A 24,938-nucleotide genomic window follows, 5' to 3' on the forward strand; every position below is an offset into this window, starting at 1 on the left:
TGAGAGGATGCTGAGTGAGTTCAAAAGAGAAATGATGCAGAGATATGAGATGACTGATCTTGGACTTCTTCATCATTTTCTTGGCATGGGAATACTGCAAACCGATCAAGGAGTATTTATTCATCAAAGCAAGTATGCCAAATCCTTGCTTAGCAAGTTTGGACTTGAAGACTGCAAACCAGTCTCTATCCCTTTAGCCACTGGTGAGAAATTGAAGAAGGTGGATGGGAGTGAGTTGGCTGATGAAGGTCTTTACAGAAAAATAGTAGGAAGTTTACTATATTTGACAGCAACAAGACCTGATCTGATGTATGCTACCAGTTTGCTGTCACGGTTCATGAATGGACCTACCAAAATTCATATGGGAGCTGCAAAAAGGGTTCTAAGATATGTGCAAGGAACTCTCAGCTATGGCATTGAATATGTGAGAACCCAGTCAACAACTCTTATTGGATTTTGTGATGCAGATTGGGCAGGAAGTGAAGATGACAGCAGGAGCACCTCTGGTTATGCATTCAGTTTTGGAAATGGAGCATTCTCTTGGGCTTCTATGAAACAGAACACAATAGCATTATCAACTGCAGAAGCTGAGTATGTCTCAGCATCTGAAGCAACAACTCAGGCAATTTGGCTAAGATTTGTTCTTGATGATTTTGGTGAAATGCAAGCTGAAGCAACACCTTTGTTCTGTGATAACATGTCAGCAATTTCAATGGCCAAGAATCCTGTTTTTCATCAAAGAACAAGACACATAAACAGGAAGTATCATTTTATAAGAGAAGCTCTGCAAGAGGGAGTGATAAATATGAAATTCTGCAGAAGTGAAGAGCAACTTACAGACATCTTCACCAAAGCATTGCCGAAAGACAGATTCAAGAAACTAAGATTGAATCTTGGAGTTAAACCAGTAAGCAGCTTAGGAGAGGCTTTTGAAAGTTAAGCTGGTTACTTGCCTTTAAAGCTTCAGAAGTAAATCTTGAAGTTATAACGTGAAGAATGAAGAATGAAGTAATGGAAGAAGGTTCTGTTAAAAGCAATTACAGCAGTTAAAGAAAACAGTTAAAACAGTTATAGTAGTTATAGTAGTTTTTTCTGTTAATTTCTGTTATAAACCGATTCTTACATGTGTAAGAATCGTAGCCCTCAATTGATGAAAGGTTGAGATGAATTGATTCCTAAAATCTAGGATTCTGTTATTAATTACATGTAATGTGTATAAAAGCAGGATTCCTGCATTGGAAAATTAAGAGAAACAGAACTACAAGAATTTCTTCTCATCTTCTCTGCAAAACTCTTCTACAAACTCTTTGTTAGAAATCTCAAAATCAAGAGGTAACCCGTCCAAACTTTAAGGAAAGTCTTTTTCAGATCTTGATAATCAACCCAGGAAGGAAATCTCTCAAAAAACAGCTTAATAGGTTGCGAGATAGGAGGGGCACTGTCAAGTGGTGACAGGCCAAGGCTTTTGGTATTAGATGCAGATTTTCATGCAAAGGTAGCAGGGTGATTTGGAATTTGAGAAGACGATAAGGTTGCTGCAGATGATTGAAACAAAGTGTGAGCATGTTGGTCGGGTCTTTCTACGGTGGTAGGGGGAAGGTGGTGGATTAAGGTAGGTTTGGTGGGCAGGGGAGGGTAGTGGTTTGGGAGAGTTTTGGCCATACTCTATCCAGCTCAGCACATGATCAAGCTGGTATTGAACTCTATATATTCTCTCATCTCTGTCACTTTGTTGAACGAAGAAGACGATATGGGCGGGGTGTTTTCAGATGCCCAGTCTAAGCAAGGATGTTATGGCCGTGGAAGGAGCAGTCAACCAAAGGGTTCCAGATTCGAGAAAAAAGAATCTATCAAGCAGAAATATCGTTTCATGGAACAACATTCAATTAATAAAACAATGAATCAAAACAGAATTTCTTCTTCTTCTTTGTTTTACAGAATTCTTCTCTGCTTTTCTTCACATCTCTCTATTCCTTTTTCTGTGTAAATCATATTATCCTAACACCACCATTCCCCAACTTGCCATGAATAATCTTCCCTTAAAAAAGAGGAGGCTTTTAAAATATATAGCACGCCAAGGGGGAGAGATTTTGTGACCCGGAGAATTATTCATTATGCAACATGGTGAAAACAAAAGATAGTATATCTAATACTTTTTTTTAAAGAAATTCTTTCGCAGAGTATTTATTTACAGCATTTATATATGTTCGTATATATTATCAATTAATTTCTTACCAATTGGAGCATATTCCAACTTTTTGTAAGGTCATTAAAACTATCCAGATTAAAAAATCTCTATAATACTGCTCACCACGTATTTCGTGAAGGCAATTTGAAGTTCATTTGAATTGCCACCACGTACAATATTCCTTCCCTAATATGCACCAAAGTTTCTCACACGTATCTTTTCTTTTCTTTTTTTAATCCTGAACTAGAAAAACAAATGTGAAGCATCCTTTCTATAAAATGCCTTCCTAGCGACCAGCCTCCCTCATTAATAATCAGTAATTTCGTACATCTTTCTTCGTGCTTTGCATTGCAATGGCTCTAACCCGTTTTTTCTTCGCAGCCTCTATCCTTCTTTTGTCATCCTTGGTCATTACTTCTGCTAATGATTATAGCTATGACTCGAAGACAGACACTGTTAAACCTGGCCATCACCCAAAATCAGACTCAAATTATGATAACACCCCGAAACCAGACCTCCCCAAGCCTACATTAACCATACCAAAATCAGACAACGAAAAACCAAATTATGGGTATGATTCAATCCCAGAAGCTCCACTCCCCATTGGGATTGAAGGTCTTGTTCTTTGCAAATCAGGCTCTAATTATATTCCCATTAAAGGTAACCTCTCTAAACCCAATATATTTTTATGCTCTGTTACATTACAGCTTTTATATTTGAAGTCACTTGATTCTGACTGTGTGCATGGAGAGTTCTCATTTATTTAAAATAATATTGTATCTGAATTTCCTGAACTGGTCATTAGCATCACTCTGGTGACAATAAATAATCTTATTTTTCTTACAAAAAGGGAGGCAAAGGTTTTTCACCTTAAATTGTCTTTTATCATGTGCAGGAGCTTTGGTAAGGATAGCATGTATGGCTGTGGACCAGAACGGATACGAGACAACACCTTTCTCATGCTTGACTGGGGCAACTGACGCAAACGGTTACTATTACAAAACATTGCCTGCTTTTGGACTTGGTTATTTGAAAGTCACAGAATGCAAGGCCTACCTTGAAAGCTCTCCATTGGAGACCTGCAAAATCCCAACAGATGTCAACAATGGCATGAGCGGTGCCCTTCTTTCTTCTTACCACATCCTCAGTAGCAAAAACATTAAGTTGTATTCTATGAGAACTTTCTTCTACACCTCCGAAACAACACCAACTCCTGCCGGCGGTTATTAAATTTCTTCTTGGTTTACCTTATTTTTTATTTTTCAAACTTTTGGTATGGGAATTTGATTGCATTCTTATTGTTTATTTAGTTTAATTTATTTTGATTGTCTTGATTTATTGCTCATTATATATATTTGGATTTTAAGATTGTAATAAACTTGGTTCTTTATACATCAAGAAGTTAAAGAACTTGTTGTTTTTTATTTCTTTGTAGATAAGCAGCTTTGCAATAATTTTGATTTGAGTTCAGTACTTGCACCAGTAAACGTATCGACTTTTGTGAACAAAGGTTAGCGGAAAGCCTAAACTTATACTGAACGCCTCGTTATTATAGCTTTGTAAGTGGACCTTTTCTTCTCTAAGAATAAAAAGGATTATGAATTTTATTAAAGAAGTTAAAAGTGCATGTTCATTTCAATCTCTTGTGCCGCGTTACCAAACGATTACGATTGAATCATTAATTAGGTGTCCTTTCTCTCTCTGTCTTGTCTTTTATCCTATGCATAAGATATTTCATATATATATATATATATATATATATATATATATATTTATATATAAAGAGAGAGAGAGAGAGAGAGAGAGAGAGAGAGAGAAGGATTTCAAGAAAAAAAATGTATTGAAAGCCTAATTCTATTAAAAAAAAAACTCACCTTATCTTTATGTATACACTCATATTCATTTTACTATTTTTAAATAAAATTCATTAGTTTTTTTTTGGGTAATATGATTTTTTATTCATGATTTATTGGTTATTATCAAATTAATCATGGAAAAATTAGTCTTCACACTTTTTTTTCTTAGTAAAATAACTTATTTATCCTTAAAAGCAAAAAGTATAAAATTGCCTTTAGGGGTTTTTTAGTCTTTTATTATTCTAAGCACAACAAAATAATTTAATTACCCTTAAAATCATAAAATTATTAAACTAGCTTCAATGAGCTTTTTCATCTTTTCCTTAAGTTTTTTTTTATAATGATATTGACTGAAAAGCAATTTGATATTTTAATAATATAAAATAATATTTTAAAAAAGTCAACCAGCACGTGCAAGGCATGCACTAGCAGGACAAGGCACGAACCAACAAATGAAAGTCACTTGCACCTTTCAGGCGGAGTATGAGAGCTTTTCTAGTAGCCAAAAACATTCAACCATCATGTCATCTGAAGGATCGAGTGATTACACATCCAATGAGGTGGCACATATAGCGTTATGAACAATAGTTCACTGGCGATGAAATATTTTTCTTCTCCCTCTTTTTGCTATATTCTTCCATTGGGATTCACACTGGTCTAGCAAAAAAATAAAAATTTTCCTCCCATTTATTTTTATTTCAATTGTGATCCTCATTCTTTTCATTTCTATTTATTTGTTTTGAATCCTTCTTTTGATTTTTTTTTTCAATTTCATCGCTTATCATTTGGTTTTATTTGATTTTTATATCAAATATAGTCCTCATTCTTTTGATTATTATTTTTTTTATTTTCTTTAATTAATTGAATTTATTTTTCAATTTCATCCCTCATCATTATTTTTAATTATTATTTGTTTTGTTTTGGATCCTTTTTTGAAATTGATTTTACTTTTTTAATTTCATCTTTTAATATTGGAATGGTTGAGAATTGGGCTTCGTAACTTTTTCAATACGGTGATTCAAGTCTCATGACTCAGGTCACAGGTTTGAAATGTTAACCCAGATTGATATTGGTCTTTTCTTCTTCTTCTTTTTTCACATTGATTTTCTTTTTTAATTATATTATTCAGTATTGAGTTCATTGAAGATTGAGATTTTTTTTATTTGCTTTCTTTAGGGGATAACTCAACCACATGAGTCGAGTCATGAATTTGCCCTGCTAACTTGGATTGACTCGGAGCTTTTACATCATTTTTTTAAGTCAATTTTTATCCTCATTGTTTTAATTGGTTTTTTAGATTTTCTTTTAATTTCATAATTCAATATTGGATTGGTTGAGAATTGAATTTTGTAATTTTTTTTGATGCGGTGATCCTAGTCTCATAACCCAGATCATGAGTATGAAATGTTAACATGGATTTCCATTTGTATTTTTTTTATCAATTTTTTTTATTTCATCTTTTAACACTAGGTTTATTGAATATTCAACTTCTTTGTTATTAATGTTTTTGCTTTCTATGAGTATAATTCAACCTCAAGACTAATGGCATGGGTTTGCCATACTAACTTAGTTTTAATTTGAGCTTTTACATCATTTTATTTTACTTTACTTTTATGTCAAATTTGGTCATCATCCTTTTTAATTGCTATTTTTGTATGGTTTGGGTTCTTTTTTATTTTTATCCTTCAATATTTAATTATTAAAAAATAAATATGATAATTTTTCTCTAAATAATGATTATGGTCTCATGACTCAAATCAAGATTATGAAATGTTAACTTGAATTGACATTGATATATTTACTATTATTTTTTTAATCATATAATTAAATTAAATTATCTTATTAGATCCAGTAGGGTTTATGACTCGAGCCATATATTTTTTTTATGCTATAAAACACACTAGCAACATTTGAATATATTTTATTAAATTACAAAAAAAATAATCAACTTGGCCAACAACGAAACACCGACAATCTATCAAGTACCATCCGAAATGACTCAATATTATAATTTCCGCTATTATCTTAGCTCTCGTACATCTAAAATGTCTTATCTTAGATGAGGCCAAAATAATCCAAGTCTTTCTCTTTTGGTATATGACATGATCAAAGAGTTGATATCTTATCTCAAGTATAGGAGTGTCGAAATAATAAATAACCCGCAAGACCGGGATCGAACCACAGGGAGGTGAACTATATAGAATTATAAATAAAAGAAAAGATTTGAAAAGAGCTTTGAGATGTGACAATGATATAAGGATTTAAACAAAGATAAAACAATTGTCAACGTTAGAGGATCCACTAATGGTATTTCAAATAAGTATAGTATAAACTTTTTTTATTACTTGACTAGAAACCACACATAAAGGAGGTTTCACTCGGATTATAAATTGTTAATATGATTACATTAATTATCTTATTCGAGTAATCCCAATACTTGTAAATATTATCAGGTATTCATGGTGATAACTTATGTTAACAACAAATCAAGTTTTTTTCATAACACAGGTGTCGGTTATACTATACAGTTGGACTATGAAAGCACAAAGTATTTGTTATACCAAGGGTTGTTCAACACAAATCTAGATTAACCATTTAACAAGCAAGGTATTAAGAGTGAGTAAGATAAGAAATATAAAACATGTTAGTATCAAACATTAAAGTCCATGTTGAGTTTATACTATACTTATTCTTACACCATTAGTGTAACCTTTTTATCTTGACATAATAAACTTAGCTGAACATTATGAATAAGAGAAACATAGATAAACAAGAAGAGAACATGATTATATAAGTATAATAAAGGAAATGAAAGGCATAAATAAGGGTTGTGATTATTTATCTAATCAGTTTAGAAAATTATATGATGAAAAAGGGATAAAATGACAATTGACTATTCCTAGAATGCCACAATAAAATGGTGTTGTGAAAAGAAGAAACAGAACCCTATTTGAAATGGTTAGTCAATGATGGCACAAACAAATTTGCTTATCACTGACACGATTAAAAGATTGATATCTTCTTCAAAATGCAGGAGTGCTGAAGTAGTTAATAACCCGGCAAGACCGAGGTTGAACCACAGAGAGGTTAATTGTATAAATTATAAATAACAATAATACAACAACAACAACAACAACAACAACAACAACAACAACAACAATAATAATAATAATAATAATGAGAGCTTTGAGATGTGATATTGATATAAGGATTAAACAATGATAAAAACAATTGTCAAGGTTAGAGGATTCACTAATGATATTTCAAACAAGTATAGTATAAACTCTTATTACTCAACTGAAAACTACACACAAAGAAGGTTCCAATCAGATTATAAATTATTAACATGATTATATTAGTTATCTCATTCGAATAATGCTAATACTTGTAAATGTTGTCAAGTATTCATGATTATAACTTATGTTCACAACAAATCAAGTTCCTTTCATAGCACAGGTGTCGGTTATACCATACAGTTTTGGGTTATGAAAGTGCCAAGTATTTGTTGTACCAAGGTTATATAACATAAATCTAGATTAACCATTTAACAAGCAAAATATTAAAAGTGAACAAGATAATAAATATAAAACATGTTAGTATCAAACATTAAGGTCCATGTTGAGTTTATACTATACTTATTCTTACACCATTAGTGTAACCTTTTCACCTTGACATAATAAACTTAACTAAACATAATGAAAGAAAAAAAGATAAATAAATAAGATAAGAACATAAATAAGATAAAGTTAACTAAGTAAAGAAAAAGAAATGAAAGGCATAAACAAGATATTAATAAAAGCAAAACTTAAGCATTACAAAAATATAAAGAGAGAGAGCAAGAACATAATCTTGATCTGAAAACCAAGATGCCTAAATGCATGATAAATACCTCCTTTTATAGGCTAAAATTTGGAACTATTGATTTGATGACTAATTATTGAGTGGATAACCACCTCTTGACTTGATAATAATCCTTATCTTCTTGTCTGCAGAAAATGTCATTGCTAACATAATAATTTGAGCAGATAGTCTTCATGAAAGTTCTGAGAAAATTGTCTCAGCTTTCCAACAAAACAAGAATCGGTGAATTTGGACTTATAGAACTTGAGATATAGGCTGAACACTGAATAGTGTCTAGGCTGCAGGACAAATTCTGACTTCTTTGTTGTTGCTGCAATTTGAACTTGAAAACGGTCCTTTTAAATCTTGGACTCTCATGGAAGTTTTAGGCCTATGTCTTAGCTTTCCATACATATAAACTAGACCTAAATCCAAGTTCTACAGCTCCAGTTATGATCCAAAAACCGAATGGTGTTTCAGTTTGGACTAAACCAGCATCTCTTTTGTAATCTTAGCCCTTTCTTTGTCTTCTTAATTTCAGTAGTTAAATTCATCAATCAATCATTTGATTTATGTGATAGGCCTGCATTTAAGATGAACATTTATCATAAATTAAATGTATCTTATATTATTAGACATGTTATTATAAAACATGCTCTAGTTAAGGAGTTATTAATATTTTAAATGCAAAATGATGATATAAAACCTTGATAAAAATGCACTTTTAAGTACTAATTAGTATATAAAATGAGTGTTTAAATAAAATATTTGTATATTTCATATGAAACATTGATAATTCTTGGGAAAATAAATATCTTTTAATAATTTTTTTGGTTTAGTAATTATTTATTTATTTTTATTTTCCCATCCACTATCATTGATTTTTCTATTTTTTTATTTAAAGATAATATTTTTTATTTTTTATTTTTCTATTCAATATTAATATCCTTTTAGTATTGTCTAGTTTTTTATATATATACATAAAAGGTTGAAATAGCCTTTTGATAAGTAAGACTTGGATAAATAAAAATTACATATGTTGAGTCTTTTCTCATAATTATGATGTTCGTGGTTTTTGATAGTTTTGACTTACGATAAATCTCATTATCCTTTTTTTCTTGTTATGTTAGTAGGTATCAAAGTCCAATGATTCTCAGTAGTTAGCTAGCTGTTGTGTTTTGTTATTAGAAATCTTGGTGGTGGAATACATGATAAAGTGACCCACACAGAGGTGTTAGGGACCTATGATAGGATTGCTTGTGCAGAAAAAGTCATTGGTTTTCTAATTGAGGAGATTCTACTTAAAGAGTGTTAGGTTAGATGTTTTTTGTTTGTATACGCTTGTAGCTAATCTATTGGTTACACATGGCTCTACCTTTGTTCATATAAACTTATATTTATTATTAATAAAGGCTTTCTTTATCTTTAATATTTATTTATATTTGATTAATGAGTTTATAGTAAAAATAAAATTCATGAAACAAAAATATTTTGCAAATAAAATTATAAAGTGATTATAATTATGACATTTCTATTGTTTCAAAGCATTGTTCCTAAATATTTTTAGTCATTGATGTATTAAGATTGGACATTAATTAAGGATGTCGAGTCTAATACATATTATGTTTTTTTCTTTATGAAAGGAAACAATTGTTCTTATAAGCTGAGGTATGAGAGATACTTATAACTAATATATAGGTGCTTGTCAAATGACATATACACTGAACTAACTCATATGAGAATTCCATATGGAGAGATTATATGTGTATATGGAAAGACTCATGTGATAGTTGTAAAAGTGATGCAAAGCCGGAAGGTAAGCACCCTATAACCCATATGCAAGAAAGAACAAAGCCAAGAAAGCTAGAAATAGTTTTGGATGATAAAAGCTCGACACAATGATTACCTAAACTGAGGTACCAAAACTATTGGAATAAACCCCACCTAACAATTATAAAAAATATCATGAAGACACTTATTATTTGATAGTTAAGTCAGTTCAATAAAGAACCAAAAAGTATAAGTTTTGATCATACACATAAATATTATTTTGAAACCAAAGTGATGCAAACCTCATGATCACGTGGTCACGTAACCCACAATAAAGACTAAAATATGATCCTGAAATGTTGAAAGAGATCTGATAGGAGAATGACACAATGAAAACCTCTTCTAAAGAATACAAGAATCACTCTCACATACAAGCTGAAAATTTAGAATGATATTATTCAATGACTATTGAATTTTAGGCTTACAAAGAGTTTAAATACTTTTATGAAATAACCCCAATGAATCTACCTATATGGATTAAATTGGATCACTTACAAAACTGACCTAAACCCTACACTGATAAGCCCTAAAAAATGATCTAAACAAGCTTGGATCTTAGCTGAAAACCAAGTACTAATTAAGCCTAAATATGAAGAAAATAATAAAAATAACAAATTTGACACATAAACTAAAGTTGTTGCACCTAATTAAACAAAATAATCTAAGATAGACAAATTTCCTGATTTAAATAATGTCATGAATGAAATTTTCATCATGGAAGCACCAGGGTCTTTGTGGCTGGCTTTAGATATCCAAAATAAGCTAGGAATTTGATTTTTAAAGTTGCCTTCCTTCCTTGCTTGTCTAGGATAATTAATTAAAGCTTTAAAGAACTCTCTCAAAACATGAAAACCCTTGTTGCTTTCCTTTAACCTTTCTTGTAGGATTAGGAAAGTCTCTAAAATAAGCTAATCAATCTATAATTAAATACCGCCAGGCACCAGCTCTTCATTCCTTGTTTAGTTAGGATGGATAAGAAATTCTTGTAGGAAAAAAAATTTGGAACATTAATGAATCTTTACCACACTTGGAGATTATATAGTAGCCCATCAAATATCCTTGTAGAACTAGAAAATTCTTAAAACAAGCTATCACATCCTTGTAGAAAAATGATCATTGTCAAATACGAAGTTCACTAGTCAAAATAAAGTAAATAACAAAATTTGTACAACTTGTTTTGACCTATATTCCTATATTGCAAGGCCTTCTTAAACTTTGATGACTTGAAATTTTACCTTAACATGGAAAAATACCTTTGGAATCTTCTATTAAAGTTTCAGATCGATCCAACAGTTTGATTTGGAGTTATATTCAATAACATAAAGCTAGACAGTAGAAAATTTACACCAAAATCTAAATCTAACCTTGCTTTGATCGTATCATTTCCTCTTTTCAAGATGATTCATCCTTGAATCACCAATAGGTATAATGGACAATTCTCTATAATTTTCTATAATTATAATATTTATTGTCTTTAAGAATTTTAACTTATAATAAATTCTGTTATCTATTACTCTCTACTGTACCAAACTTTCACACATACATATACACATAACTATAGTGATTAAAACCAAGCCTATGGACCAATATGATGAATATATGCAATAAGTTTTTAGGTGTTTACAATATGAATATTCTCAAGGCATTTTTTTTATACTGATATTAAGTTTTTTGTTGTTGGGTCTTAAACAAGCTATCCATATCCTAACTATTTATAAAAAGTTATCCTCTTAGCTCACCAAAAAGATTCCAATCATAAATTTCCAATCGTAAATGATAAATGTGAATATTAAATTCATTTATTAAATATATTAAACCTCTAACATCTTTTATACGCGATCGTGTTTGAATGTTTGGCTAGATGTATATTCACTCACTAGATGTATACTTAATCTATTGTATGATATTATAGTTGATTATGTTGTATGTGACATCTTTGATGAATTAAGGATAAAAATAGAAAATAAGAGTCGACACCTAACTTTATGATAACTAGAAACCCTTAGTGATGTTTCAAATATTATTGAGTAAGGGGATAATTATGTAAAAAAAATAGAGATGAAAATAACCCTAAGATATCTTATCTAAGGTAAGTTATATTTTATGTTAAAATGCATCTATAATGCTTTTATACTAAGTACTTTTTTTGGGTCTAAACTAACGTTGATACATTTACAGTAAAGGATAAACAAAACCTTAAATAATAATTTAGGATACGAGGCATCTTTATAAGGCGTAATCCTTAAATTTTTAAATACGATTGTTGGACCCAAGAAATGTTGAATTGGGCTTTTGATGCGATCTAACTATCAAATGATCCATTGGAGGTTCTAGTTGGTCCAGTTACTAGGCTTAGGGCTAAAAAGTTTAAAGAAGCTTTCAATGGACGTCTTCAAGAGACATGGGCTAAGGTGGACTTCAAGTGGATTTGTAATAATAAAGAGCAAGTCTTGATTAATCTGATTCATGTTCAAGAGAGGCTTGTTGGTGGAACCAAGACCATTACACAATGATTGAGAGAAGAAGACTAGATTCGGACAGTTTGACCTTGCGTTACTCTTTTGGTCATAACTAGAGCTATAAATTGAATTTTTATGTGATTGTAGTTGTGCTGGAAACTAGACTTCCATACCTTTCCAACAGTATATGGAACGTCTTCTAATTCATTAGAAAAACATCTGTTTTAATTGGGTTTTTGTTGTTGCCAGACAGAATGTAGAAACAACAAACCTGTCTTATTTAATTAGTTGGGTTATCAAACTTTATTTATTTTGAGAGGAGACATTATATTTGGGTGTTAGACTTGTTTATTTTAATTAGTTTAGGCTAGTTTTAACTTGGTTTGATTATTATTTAAATTGGGCTTATGTGAGACCCATTAGGAAAACTAGGGTTTTGGCTTAGAGTTTAAATACTCTTTCAAAATAATTTTAGGGCGGATTTTTTTATGATATTTTCAGCATTAATTGTAGCCGACTTCTTGGTTGCTCAATCTTGGTTCTTGATTGAACTTTCAACTCTTCAAAGAACTAACCATTCTTTGTTGTGAATTTATATTTTTTTTACTCGTCTCCAGGTGTAGGCGTTGTGATCGAGTTGGTTTATAATTTTATTACCTTGGAGTAAGTTTTTCATTGTGATAAACTCATTCAAATCTCAAAAAACTTGGATTAAGTTGATCTTAGAGTCGTGAATTCCATTAAATTCCACTAGAGTTCACATAAGCTTTCGCCCATTTACTTTGGTTTTGTTTTTTCTTTTTAAAATAAGTATGAAAGCCACCATTTGTACTTAATGAGCCTTGATAGGATTTCGTCGATCCCACTCAAATCTATTCACAAGGTAATATATATATCCTAACACTTGGATATATCTAAATAAGCATTTTCAAACATGAAAAGATAGAGAAAGAAGCATATTTAAGGACAAAGAGTAAAATAATATTTACTACCTATAGAATCGTAGTTTACTATTTAATAAAGAAACGAATTAAAAGGTTATTGTCAAAGAAAACAATAAGACACCTTCTAACTTACAAGCCTGGACTCATATAAAAAAATATTCTATATTCTAGAGAAGGAAAAAAACAGTAACACGGAAAACAAGATATTTTTATTATACTATTTTCTTATTATGATTTTTCATAATTAAAAATTGTATCAAAACTTTTCACTTTTTTTTACCCCATTATAAACTCGATTGGTCTACTTAATCACAATCAAATATCATCATTCAACTCAAGTATTATATTTTTTTCTTTATTATATTATTCGATTATTTATATAATTTGATCTTCTTCTTTTTTTGCCTGATATTTTCTCAACCCAATCCTTTTATCATTTTTTTAAATTGTTTTCATGACAAAACATTGGAAAATCATTCGGTCAAAAATGAGTTATGATAAATTGAACAACATAGAAACATCATCTTAAAATGGAACAATAATATGAATTTTAGCTTTTTCTTCATATAACTTAATACTAACTAATGTTGCATCGTGTGTCGAGTGGAATGCTATAGCTTTTTCCAAGACACACGATAAGGACAGACTTGAGTCAAATTAAAGAACGATCAAGATGATGTTTCGGGGAGAGGACACTTAATTATTATGAAAAATTAAACAAATTAAAAAATCAGGTATCAAATTAAAAAACTTTACAACTTCAGGGATGTCATGCCCCCAAGTGCCCTCCTAAATCATACCATAGTTCCATCCTTATGGACTGTTAAAGGTTTAAGTGCGTTTGGCACAAGTCGAAAAATGGTGAATTTTATTATATATTATATTAGATTTTAGATTAAAAAACATCTAGTAATATAAATTTGTGGTCCAAAAGTAAAATAATAATGTCAATTTATTGAGATATGTATGTGTGTTAAAGACAAGAAACATGGTGACTTACAAATAAGAATGAATCCATAATCTAATAGTTTAGATTTTAGGATTGAATGCGGTCCATTCTAATATATAATTTGTTAATACTTTACTTTAAAATAACATAATATAACTAATAAAATAGGTTGCCATACAGTCTCAAGTATTTTTAGTATGAACACATTGTTTGTAGCGGGAAAAAGAAAAACCCCCCATGATTGAATTGTGCGGGTCCGGGGCAGATAACATGAAGGAAAACAAAAAAAAAACTATAAGACGTGCAGTCCAATATATATAGCAGCACCGGGCCATGTCTATGGATATAATATGGAGAGACTATCAATCGTGCAGCCAAATTACTTCCATCATCAAAAATAAATAAATATATATATATATATAATAAGATTGAAACCTTATAAAAGGTCTTCATGCTATCTTCCATCCTTCATCCCATTCCCTTCCTTTTCTTTCTTGGTATCCCTTACAAGATAATGGCTCCTACCTCTTCCTACTTCGCCTTCTTCATGTCTCTGTCAATGGTGGCTGCTATTACTTCGGCTACTGATGGGGGGTATGGTTCACATCCCAACCCTAACCTTGTAAAACCGAAGCTAAACAAGGAGAAGCCTCTCTCAACAATGATCGGTGTTCAAGGCCTTGTTTATTGTAGATCAGGCCCTAGACGCTTTCCACTTGAAGGTAACCCAATAATGTTTTTTAGAGAAAAAGGATTGCCTTCTCTTTAATAGGTGCAAAAGGACTATACATAATTTTATTCCTTAAAAAAAAAATGCATAAACAAGAACATCACTATATATCTTTTTTGCTGCGAGTGCAGGAGCTGTGATAAGGATAACATGCCTGGCTAACGATGGGTATGGATACGAAGCAGCGCCATTCTCATTTTTGAGTGAAGCAACCGATGCTAAAGGCTACTTTTTCGCCACATTGTCCCCATATGAAATGCAGGATAATTTGAAGATTAAAGAGTGCAAGGCTTTTCTTGAGCTATCACCATTGGAGACCTGCAAAATTCCTACCGATGAGAAGCACGGTATTACTGGGGCTCTTCTTGCTTCTTACCACTACCTTAGTGATAAGAAAATGAAGTTGTTCACCGTGGGGCCTTTCGTTTACACCTCCGCACCCAACTCAGGCTCTAATTATTAAAGCAGCTTTTGCCGTTGGCCTTCATTCTTGTAGCTCTTTTCATTTCAACGATGTTTACTCAAATCATGAACTATTCTATATATATATATATATATATATATATAATTGGGTTAATTTTATTTTTGTTATTTGATTGGCTCTTTTGTCTTGAAGAGATAATATGTAAGGAAAACTTCAAATGCGAAAATCAATAGAATTAAAAGAGAGAAAAAGCTTTTAAATTTTAATCTGGCTAATATATATAATACTTGCTATTCACTTGCATATATGGAGTTTTATATGATATTCCGTCTACAACTACATGCCGTCGGGGAGACAAGTGTGAAGTATAAGATCACTTCCGATGAAGAAAGTATAAACTTAGCTTTGTAACTATACGACGTGTCGGCATTAGAGGCCAGTGGCATGGTTGACGAACAAAAGTGTTTTTGATAGGCCAAAAAATTTCCTGCTGGTTCAACACCTACCAATCTACCCTCTCTTCTCAGCTCTCCCCTGCCCTTTTTTTTTTCTCCCTAAAATAAAAAGCTAAAAACACAATATAGAAATCAAACGATGTGTAATGTTACACATTTGTATATTGACTCCTATCCGGATTTATTTATTTAAATTTAGGCTTTTTATACAGAGAATTACAGGGAAAAATGAGTTTTTTTTTCTCTTGTTTACAAAAAAAAATTTCTTACTAGAAAAACCAACAATGAAATATATATATATATATAACCTACCATGCTATTCCCAAGTCATTCATTGTTCATTGAATTTACATATAAATTTGGTTTTTATTTTTATTTAATTGATCAAATTTTAAATTTTAATGAAAGTAATAATTAATCCAATAAAATTTATAATAAATTGTTTGAATTTTATCGGGTGAGTATATTATCTAATTTAATTAAAACAAAAGAGTGCTCATTGACGGATTCTAGATCAATATGCTAAGTTGGTTTTGATTTGAAGAAAAGAAAACTATAGGTTAAAATCTATCTAACAACCTTTTCCAGCATAATATTTCTAAAATTATTAGATTTGAATTCATTGAATCTTGTATTATTTTAAATATAAATCGATTTATCAACTATAAATGTGCCAGGCAGATAGACAGCATATAGGTCCAAAAAAGATGTCCACTTCCGATATTGTACCTCTTCTTCTTCACTCATGCGAAAAAGTCAATCCCTTTTTATCTCTTTCTTCCCTCTCCTCATATTTTCAAGTTTGGAATCTTTTGGACTCATTACTTTAACTTCGAGACAGGATCGGAACCAACGCAACATAACTGAACAATAATGGAAAAGTGTGGAAGCCCTTCTTCTAAACTTAGGAAAAGCAAGGCAAAAATAAGCATAAATACTGGACGATTGGTTGTGTTGGGTGGAGCCCTGGCTGTTACTAGTTTGATTGCTGCTGCTGCCGCTGCCGCCTTTGCTGTCAGGAGAAGGAGAAGAGATAAGGACTTCTTGTGCAAAAAAGAAGTCAAAGACCTGAGTTTTATCCTTCAAAATCCGTCCTCCACTTTCCATCAGAATACATGGTCTCATTAACACATTGTTTACTTCGATTGTTTGTTTATTTCTATATGTGTTTTAATGCTTAATACTTGGAATTACCAGAATGGTTTCTTAATCTGCAGCTTGACAGATGGATCTACAGGGATGCTTGCAGAAGAAACCCAGATTGATTCTATTGAAATGTTCTCCATTGAGAGTGTGATTTTGGTAATTATTGAAAATTTCGCTTTCACATAGATGACGGATCCATCAGGGTCTACTTCTATATTATGATGTCATACTGATGCTGAAAGGGATATCAAAACTAGGAATTCCTAATAATACCTTGTGAAATTTGGTTCAGGAGGAGAACTCCGCATCTGTGATCAATGGGGAAATTGAGAATTTTGATGGCGATGATCAAAAGAATCCAAAACAAGAAATGATTATTGCATCATGTGATAATTGTTGTGCCGTCGAAGAACTTGCCTTGCCAGTACTTGACAGCAAGTCGATGAGTGAAGCAGAGGACAAGATCAAAAATGATTCTGAAGAGAACTCGTCATGGTTGGAAAGAATTGAAATTAACAGACAGGAAGAGGAAGTAGATACTGAAAGGGTTATGGAAGAAGAGACTAAATCAGTGAGTTTGATTGAAGAAGAAAAGGTAGAACAAAAAAGAGTAGAAGGAGAAAAGGAAGAAGATGAGGGACACAACAATGAAGAATATGATACGGAGGAAGAGTCAGCTTGCGCTGAAAATTCAACTGCTGAGACAACTGTAGCAATGCATTTGGTTGAAGGTGAGGAGGAGGAGGAGGATAGCGATAGCGGTGAGGAATATGTCATGGAGGAACGCTATGAGAATTCAGAAGGAACAGGAAGCACTTGCGCTGAAACCAATGCAGAGGCAGTTGGGGCAGCGGAGTCAATTGAGGTATCGTCACAGAAACTCAAGAACGCCACGATAAACATGGAAAATTCAGGAAAGATGGTTATGGAGGAAGATGGAATTACCACCAAAACTGAAGAGTTCGGGGACTCAATAGAGGCACTGCCACTGGCAGTAAAGAACACCTCTGTAAACTTCCAAAGTTCGGAATCAAAAGAGAAGATTGTGGAGGAAGATAGAGGCAACAAAACCCAAGAGTTTGGTGATTTCAACGAAGCCAAAAGCAATATCCTCAACGATGACACAAATAATCATGAGACCAGCAAAAATCCAAAGTCCTTGAAGAAGAAAGAAATGCCAGAACTCGTTGAGGTGGATAATCAAACTACAGAGCCAACAAGGAGGAAAATTTGGGTTTGTTCAATATTACTACTAGCATTTTTGTTGTTAATTATATTTACTCATCGCTCTTGTCTTGTTCTTAATGGTGGTTCTTTACATGTTAATGAGGTTTAATTGAGTGGGAAACAGAGAGAGATAAGAGATATTCTCTGTGAAGTTAAGAAGAGCAATAAGAATTTCACTTATCTATTCTCGTTTGCCCCTCAATCTTGCACAAATTGTCGCTCGAAGCATTACTTGTCCACTGGTGATTATTTACACAATGATAATTGAGCTAAAAAAAACCCGGAGTCTTAGAACAGGGCATGACGTCAACCAGGCGTTATTTACATAAACGGAAAAAAAATATAAGAAACATAAACAATTAACGTAGAAATCTGTACAATGGAATCACCATACATGTCGATCGCAAATAAGTGCAGATGATGCATCGTTTTTCAGTCTTAGATTTCGGCTATCAAAAGGTGGTTGTAAAATCCTATAAATTATTCTAAAAATACAAAATTAAATTGATATAAAAATTATTTTTTTAGCTTGATTTATTTTTTTAGATAAAATGAATGCAAAAAACAAACACTGAGTTTTTCTTATTAAATGAAATCTTTTTACACCAAACTTTATTATTTTGATTGTTAAAATCATGACAACCAATAACTTTCTTTCTTCTATTATTTTTTGACAAGTTTTCCTTCTCTTTCTAATCCAAGCCTAAAAAATAAGAACTTTTATATGAAAAAAAAAATTATTGCAAATTTAAAGTTAGCCATATATTTTCTCCACTTTTTACTTTTTAGTTCTTTATATTTTAATTTGGTATTTTTATTACACCATAAAATAATGTAATTGAAAGTAAAAAAAATTAAAAAAAAAATATAAACTATTATTGTAAAATCCAGCCCGACCCAGTAGGTTGACCCCTTTAGCTTACATAATTAATTATGATGATGATAATTCTTATATTATGATTGTGAACATAGTGATAGTGAGCTTTCTATTCTAATCATTGTTGCCATAACTAACTACTACCAAGAATATTGTGGTCGAGCTCAATAGGGGGGAGAAGTTGAATGGCGACAATTATGAAATTTGAAGTATGAAGATCCAATATGTGTTTGAGAAGCAAGAGGCTCTACAAACACTGAAAGCTTTCATGGAAGAGCTAGAAAATGACGATACAGCCCACCATAGAAGAGACTAAGAGGCTTGGAAAAAGAACTCTAGTGCTCTCATTACACTACTGAGCAGTATGGATGATGATATCATGCAAGACTTCAGAAGGTATGACAATACTAAGAACATGTGGTCCACATTGAAAGAAAAGTTTGGAGGTACATCCTAGACAAAACCTAGGTCCCTCGTACCAAGTTTGACACTTGCAAGTAGCGCCCAAAACATACAATGAAAAAATATTTAAGGCAAATATCAAACATGGTTCGTGAGCTAAAGGACACTGGTCATACCTTAACGGATGAGCAAGAAGGTCTAAGATGTCATACGCTCTTTACCTCATAACCATGAGCATATGAAGATCCATTTGACCCACAATGAAAATATCAAAATGATGGAAGATATAATACGCCACCTTAAATTAGAAAACGATCGTCTTGAAGCCAATAAAACTAAAACTGATATATACATGGTTGGCTCTAATTCACAAGATGTAAGAGGAAAGAAGAATAAGCATTAAAGTCGGCCTCAGTGAATATTGCCAAGCTGGAAAAACAATACGAAAACCTTTTGGAAAAGATACCAGAGCAAAATTTCCATTTCAAGTAATTAATTATGATATTTGTGTTACAATGAATGTGAGGGCAAAATATGATGATGTCTATTTCATTACCTTTATAAATAATTTTACTTGATATAGTTATGTCTTTTTTATTTTTTATAAATCAGAAGTTTTAAGTTGCTTCATAAAATTCATGAACTTAGTGGAAAATCAATTGGACATGAAAATAAGAATTTTAAGAATCAATTTATTTATCTGATTAGTTTAGAAAATTATATGATGAAAAAGTAATAGAATGACAATTAACTATTCCTAGAATGCCACAATAAAATGGTGTTGTGAAAAGAAGAAATAGAACCCTATTTGAAATGGTTTGTCAATGATGGCACAAATAAATTTGCTTATCACCTATTGGGGTGATACACTATTAATTGACATCTATGTACTTAATTGTGTACCCTCTATGTTAGTTATAACTATGTCATATGAATTATAGACAAAATGACAACCCGGCTTGAGTTTTTTGAAACCTTAGGGTTATGTTACTTATACTCATGATTCTTCTCATAATTATGAAAAACGAGGTCCTAAAAGAAAGAAATGTATCTTTGTAAGATATTTTGAACACTTAAAAGAATATGTGTAATAGTTCCGACTATTTGATTTTATCAATGCTAAAAGATCCCAACATATGCTCTTCATTTGAGGGTAATTGTTTTTAACCAGAATTCTATTAAAAATTCAGTAAAGACTACTATTAATCTACCCATTCAATCCATCATAACAAGGTCCCATAATTTCAGACCTTATTTCAATCATTAATATTCAACACCTCGTAAAATCCACAATATATATATATATATATATATAAAGGATTAATTACAAGATAACATATGAGTCTGGTTCATTCATTATTTCAGAGTTTACATAACTAATGTACTACATTATGAGCTAAGATTTTTATATACATCAAGGTTTGCACAAAAAGCATATTGCACAATCACGCTAGTTCCATTATGCTTAAGTTAAATATTTACATAAGCTTCACAAAGTGGAGTCCTAAAAGACTAATGATCTCCCTGAACATTTGATGGACCTGTTACACAAACAACTTAGTAAGCATACCATTACGTTGACAAAAGAAATATAGATGATCATGTAATGTATACGAATTAAGTATAAATTTTCTATCGAATCCATAGAAATTCTAACAATCAACTTATAATTTACTTGTAAAGCATTTAAAACCCAATTAGAACTCATTTGCATATCCTTAATTTAAATACTCTTATTCACTTGCATGAACTGGGTGACTTTGCATAGTTCAACCTGGATATTTTTAGGCAATTATACTTATCAATTTCCCAGGTCATTCAAACACGGTTAACTTTTACAAATCGAGTTTTATCAATCATTCTCGGCAATCCTATCACGAATGTCATTAGCCAAATCTAATCTTGTAATTCATCTCTCTACAATCCTATCACGGATGCCATTAGTCGAAGTTAATCTTGTAAATACACTAGACTTTATTTACATTGAATATGACATTATTGTAATTGTATTAACCAGAAAGACTTTAAATTGTATAAGTGCAAAGAGAAGGGAAAAATCACACACCTACTATGCTTGTCTCGTGACCTCCTCTATTAGAAGATCCAATCATGGTCTCCCCTCCAAGCAAGTACTTAAACTCTAAACACTATCTAAATCAAAGTTCCAACTCCTCTTCTTTAATCTTGGTCGAACTTCCCTTCTCCTTTTTTATTCTCCTTCACTTGATTTTTCTTCTTTCCAATTAATGCTCACTAAGCTTAGTTAATGTTCCCTCAAGATCTTCTCTTGAGATTTTATGTTTCCTTTGCAATTCTATCTCTCTCATATATAAATGGTAGTTTCCCCTATTTCTTTTTCTATTTTTTCTTCTTACCCCAGCACACACATACACACTTATATATATGTATATACACACTAACTTTTTACCAAATTTCCTCTATATCTCAAATAGTAAATTTCATGTTCCCGAGATAAAATTCTTGGATCCTGACATTTGTCTGTATAAAATTTTTACCCAGGTGAATTCGAAGTTCATTTAGTTACATATTGATAATTTTATTTCCAGGTAACTCACTCCCAATAATATTTTATTCACATTTATGTATTTTTTTTCTTTTGTATTTGGTTCGTTCTAATGCTTATTTGGTGTTTCTGTTAAATCTATTCTATAAACACTTAGATTGCTTTTATGCCTAATGTTCAACTGGGGCTTACATTCTTCCCTCCTTATTAGAAATTTCATCCTCAAAATTTGAGTGACATACTTGGGTCTATAAACAAGTTGGGAAAGTTTTGCCTCATTTATGATTCTCTCTCCCATGTTTCTTCCTTGATTTGCAAGCTTTACCATAAAACTCTGATAATAAGGATTTTCCTATTACAAAGTTCTTTCTTGCCCTAATCGAATACTTTTACCGGTTTCACCTTAAATGTTACGTCTTTTTTCACCTCCACTGGCATTTGAGGTAACACTCTCAAAGGGTCCACATCAGCTTTTCGTAGCAAAGAAACATGGAATACATTGTGAACTTTGGCCAATTGTGAGGGCAATTTTATTTCATGTGCTACGAGTCCGATACGTTTCAAGATTTCAAAGGGTCCAATGAACCTCAAAGCTAACTTTCCTTTCATGCTAAATCTCAACATGTGTTTCCATAGAGCTACCTTCAGAAATACTTTATCTCCAAGACAAAATTCAAGGGGTCTTTTTCAAATATCTGTATACTTTTTCTATCTATCCTGAGCCACCTTTATTCGATCCTTAATGATCCTCGCTTTTTCACTAGTGATTTGTACTAATTCTGCCCCATACAACTTTATGTCCCTAACTTCTTCCCAATATAAGGGTGTTCTACACTTTCTGCCATAGAGAGCTTCAAATGAGGTCATTTCAATTGTTGTTTGATAAATGTTATTGTATGTGAATTCTACTAGCGAAAGGTGATCCTCCTAGATTTCACTAAATTCCAAAGCACATGCCCTTAGTAAATCCTCTAAGATCTGAATAAGTCTCTCAGATTGGCCATTAGTCTGCGAATGGAAGGCAGTACTGATATTCAAATTTGTTCCCAAGGCATATTGTATGCTTGGCCAGAGTTGTAAAGTAAACCTTGGGTCTCGATCTAAAACAATTGATATTGGGATTTCATGAAGCCTTACAACTTCGTTCACATAAATCTTAGTTAACTTGTCAACTAGATTCGTCATTTTAACTGGTATAAAAGGGGCAGACTTAGTTAGTCAATCCATAATGACCCAGATTGCATCATTTCCCTTCTTCCCCCTAGGTAGACTTGAAACATAGTCCATTGCAATCATCTCCCACTTCCACTCAAGGACCGATAATGATTGTAACAGCCCTGCCGGCTTTCGGTGCTCCATTTTTACTTATTGGCAAATACCACATTTTATCACGAAGTCAGCAACTTCTTCTCATATTTGGCCATCAGTAGTATTATTTTAGATCCTGGTACATCTTAGTATTACCTGGATGTAAAGTGAACTTAGACTTGTGAGCCTCTTGTCGTAACTTTTTTTAAAGATTTTATTATCAGGTACATACATGTGTCACCCCAACACCATAATTCCATCATCCCCCATTCAAAAAAGAGTTTCACTCCCCAATTTCAGTTTACTTTTTACTTTTAACACTTGATCATCAAACTGTTGTGTCTCTAATATTTGCTCTCAATACCCTAACTTCACCTTTAGTTGAGCCATTAAGGATCCTTCCGGACTCATATTTAATACTTCCCCCAATCTCTTTAGCTCAATCAAAGTTTTCACATCCCAGGTTGTTGATCCACCTATAATTCCTTTGTCTTTACGGCTGAGAGCATCCGCGACTACATTCGCTTTTCCTGGATGATAATCTATATTGCAATCATAGTCTTTAATAAATTTTACCCATCTTTGTTGTCACGTGTTCAACTTCTTTTGCGACATCAGATATTTAAGGCTCTTATGATTTGTGAAAATTTAAACCCGAGATCCATATAAGTAGTGCCTTTATACTCGTAAGGCAAAAACTACCGCTGCCAATTCTAAGTCATGAATTGGGCAGTTGATTTCATGAGTCTTCAGATGTCTCGATGTATAGGCAACTACTCTTTCATGCTGCATTATGACACAACCCAATCCTTTTCTTGAGGCATTGTTGTAGACTACAAAGCCTTCTGTTCCGGACTGAAGGATTAGTACGGGGGCAGTAATAAGCCTTCTCTTTAACTTTTGAAAGCTCTCATCACACTCCTTTGACCACTTCCATCTTGTGTTCTTCCTAGTGAGTCGTGTCAATGGAGTTGCTATTGTTGAAAGCCCTTCGATAAACCTCCTATAATATCCTTCCAATCCAAGAAAACTACAGATTTCAATTATCGTAGTAGGCCTGGTTGGGCCAATTTAAGGCCCAACAATTTCTTCCTCTTTATATATATATATATATATATATATATATATATATATATATATATATAAAGGTGGGCTAGGTTGAGGGTAAATCCAATCTTGCCTTTTGCTGGTAAAAAAAAAAAGTTGCAGGATATGAATTAATTCATGTTTTGTATACAACGAAAGCTTACTAAAGAAAAAAAAAACAGGAGAAAGTTAAATGGATGAGTGTGCTGCCCCTACTAGTGGCGATGAAGGAATGAGTTATGACTGCTACTACTGGCATGACTGAGGAACAAGAGGGAGGTTTATGGTGCTACTTGGGTTAAAGGTTTGCTATTATTGCTTTTAGGGCTTCTCTTGAGAGGATGTTGGCGTTGTTGGAAAACGTTGGCTACTGGAAGGAGAAGGAGTTGAAGTTAGTGTTGTTGTTAGGTGGTGTTGTCATCCGTGGCAAAGGAGAAGGGATGGTGGAAGGCTGGTCATGGTAAGGAGAGAAGGTTCCCTCATAGTCTTCTCTATGAGGGAAGCTGAGCTGCCATGGGTGTTGCTGGAAGTTATTGTGAATGGTGAAGGCTATTTTCTTTGGTGATGGTTGGATTAGTTGTCCAGTGTTGCTGAAGAAGAAGAAAGGTGGTTGGTTAGCCAGCTAAAAAAATAATGGCTTTTGTCTGATTTTTTCTTGTACCTCCTAACTGCTTATGTTAGGGTTGTATGACA

The 24,938-nt window shown here is 32.3% G+C and overlaps 3 protein-coding genes across 3 annotated transcripts; all 3 read left to right on the plus strand.

The window, feature by feature from the left end:
- Positions 1–2,510: 2,510 nt before the first annotated feature.
- On the plus strand, positions 2,511–3,612 carry LOC133690730 (protein SEED AND ROOT HAIR PROTECTIVE PROTEIN-like). The gene is made up of 2 exons (XM_062110996.1): positions 2,511–2,848; positions 3,084–3,612. Exons 1-2 carry the CDS (start codon positions 2,542–2,544, stop codon positions 3,416–3,418), a joined length of 642 nt encoding a protein of 213 aa, XP_061966980.1. The 5' UTR covers positions 2,511–2,541; the 3' UTR covers positions 3,419–3,612.
- Positions 3,613–14,525: 10,913 nt separating this feature from the next.
- On the plus strand, positions 14,526–15,486 carry LOC133693003 (protein SEED AND ROOT HAIR PROTECTIVE PROTEIN-like). Its single transcript, XM_062114189.1, has 2 exons — positions 14,526–14,788; positions 14,928–15,486. Exons 1-2 carry the CDS (start codon positions 14,581–14,583, stop codon positions 15,257–15,259), a joined length of 540 nt encoding a protein of 179 aa, XP_061970173.1. The 5' UTR covers positions 14,526–14,580; the 3' UTR covers positions 15,260–15,486.
- Positions 15,487–16,399: 913 nt separating this feature from the next.
- LOC133691616 (uncharacterized) lies at positions 16,400–18,232 on the plus strand. The gene is made up of 3 exons (XM_062112195.1): positions 16,400–16,793; positions 16,893–16,977; positions 17,114–18,232. The coding sequence occupies exons 1-3, from the start codon at positions 16,549–16,551 to the stop codon at positions 18,155–18,157; spliced, it is 1,374 nt and encodes a 457-aa protein (XP_061968179.1). The 5' UTR covers positions 16,400–16,548; the 3' UTR covers positions 18,158–18,232.
- The last annotated feature ends 6,706 nt before the right edge of the window (positions 18,233–24,938 follow it).

The sequence above is a fragment of the Populus nigra genome, chromosome 4 (genome assembly GCF_951802175.1).
Source record: "Populus nigra chromosome 4, ddPopNigr1.1, whole genome shotgun sequence".
NCBI classification, from domain to species: Eukaryota; Viridiplantae; Streptophyta; class Magnoliopsida; order Malpighiales; family Salicaceae; genus Populus; species Populus nigra.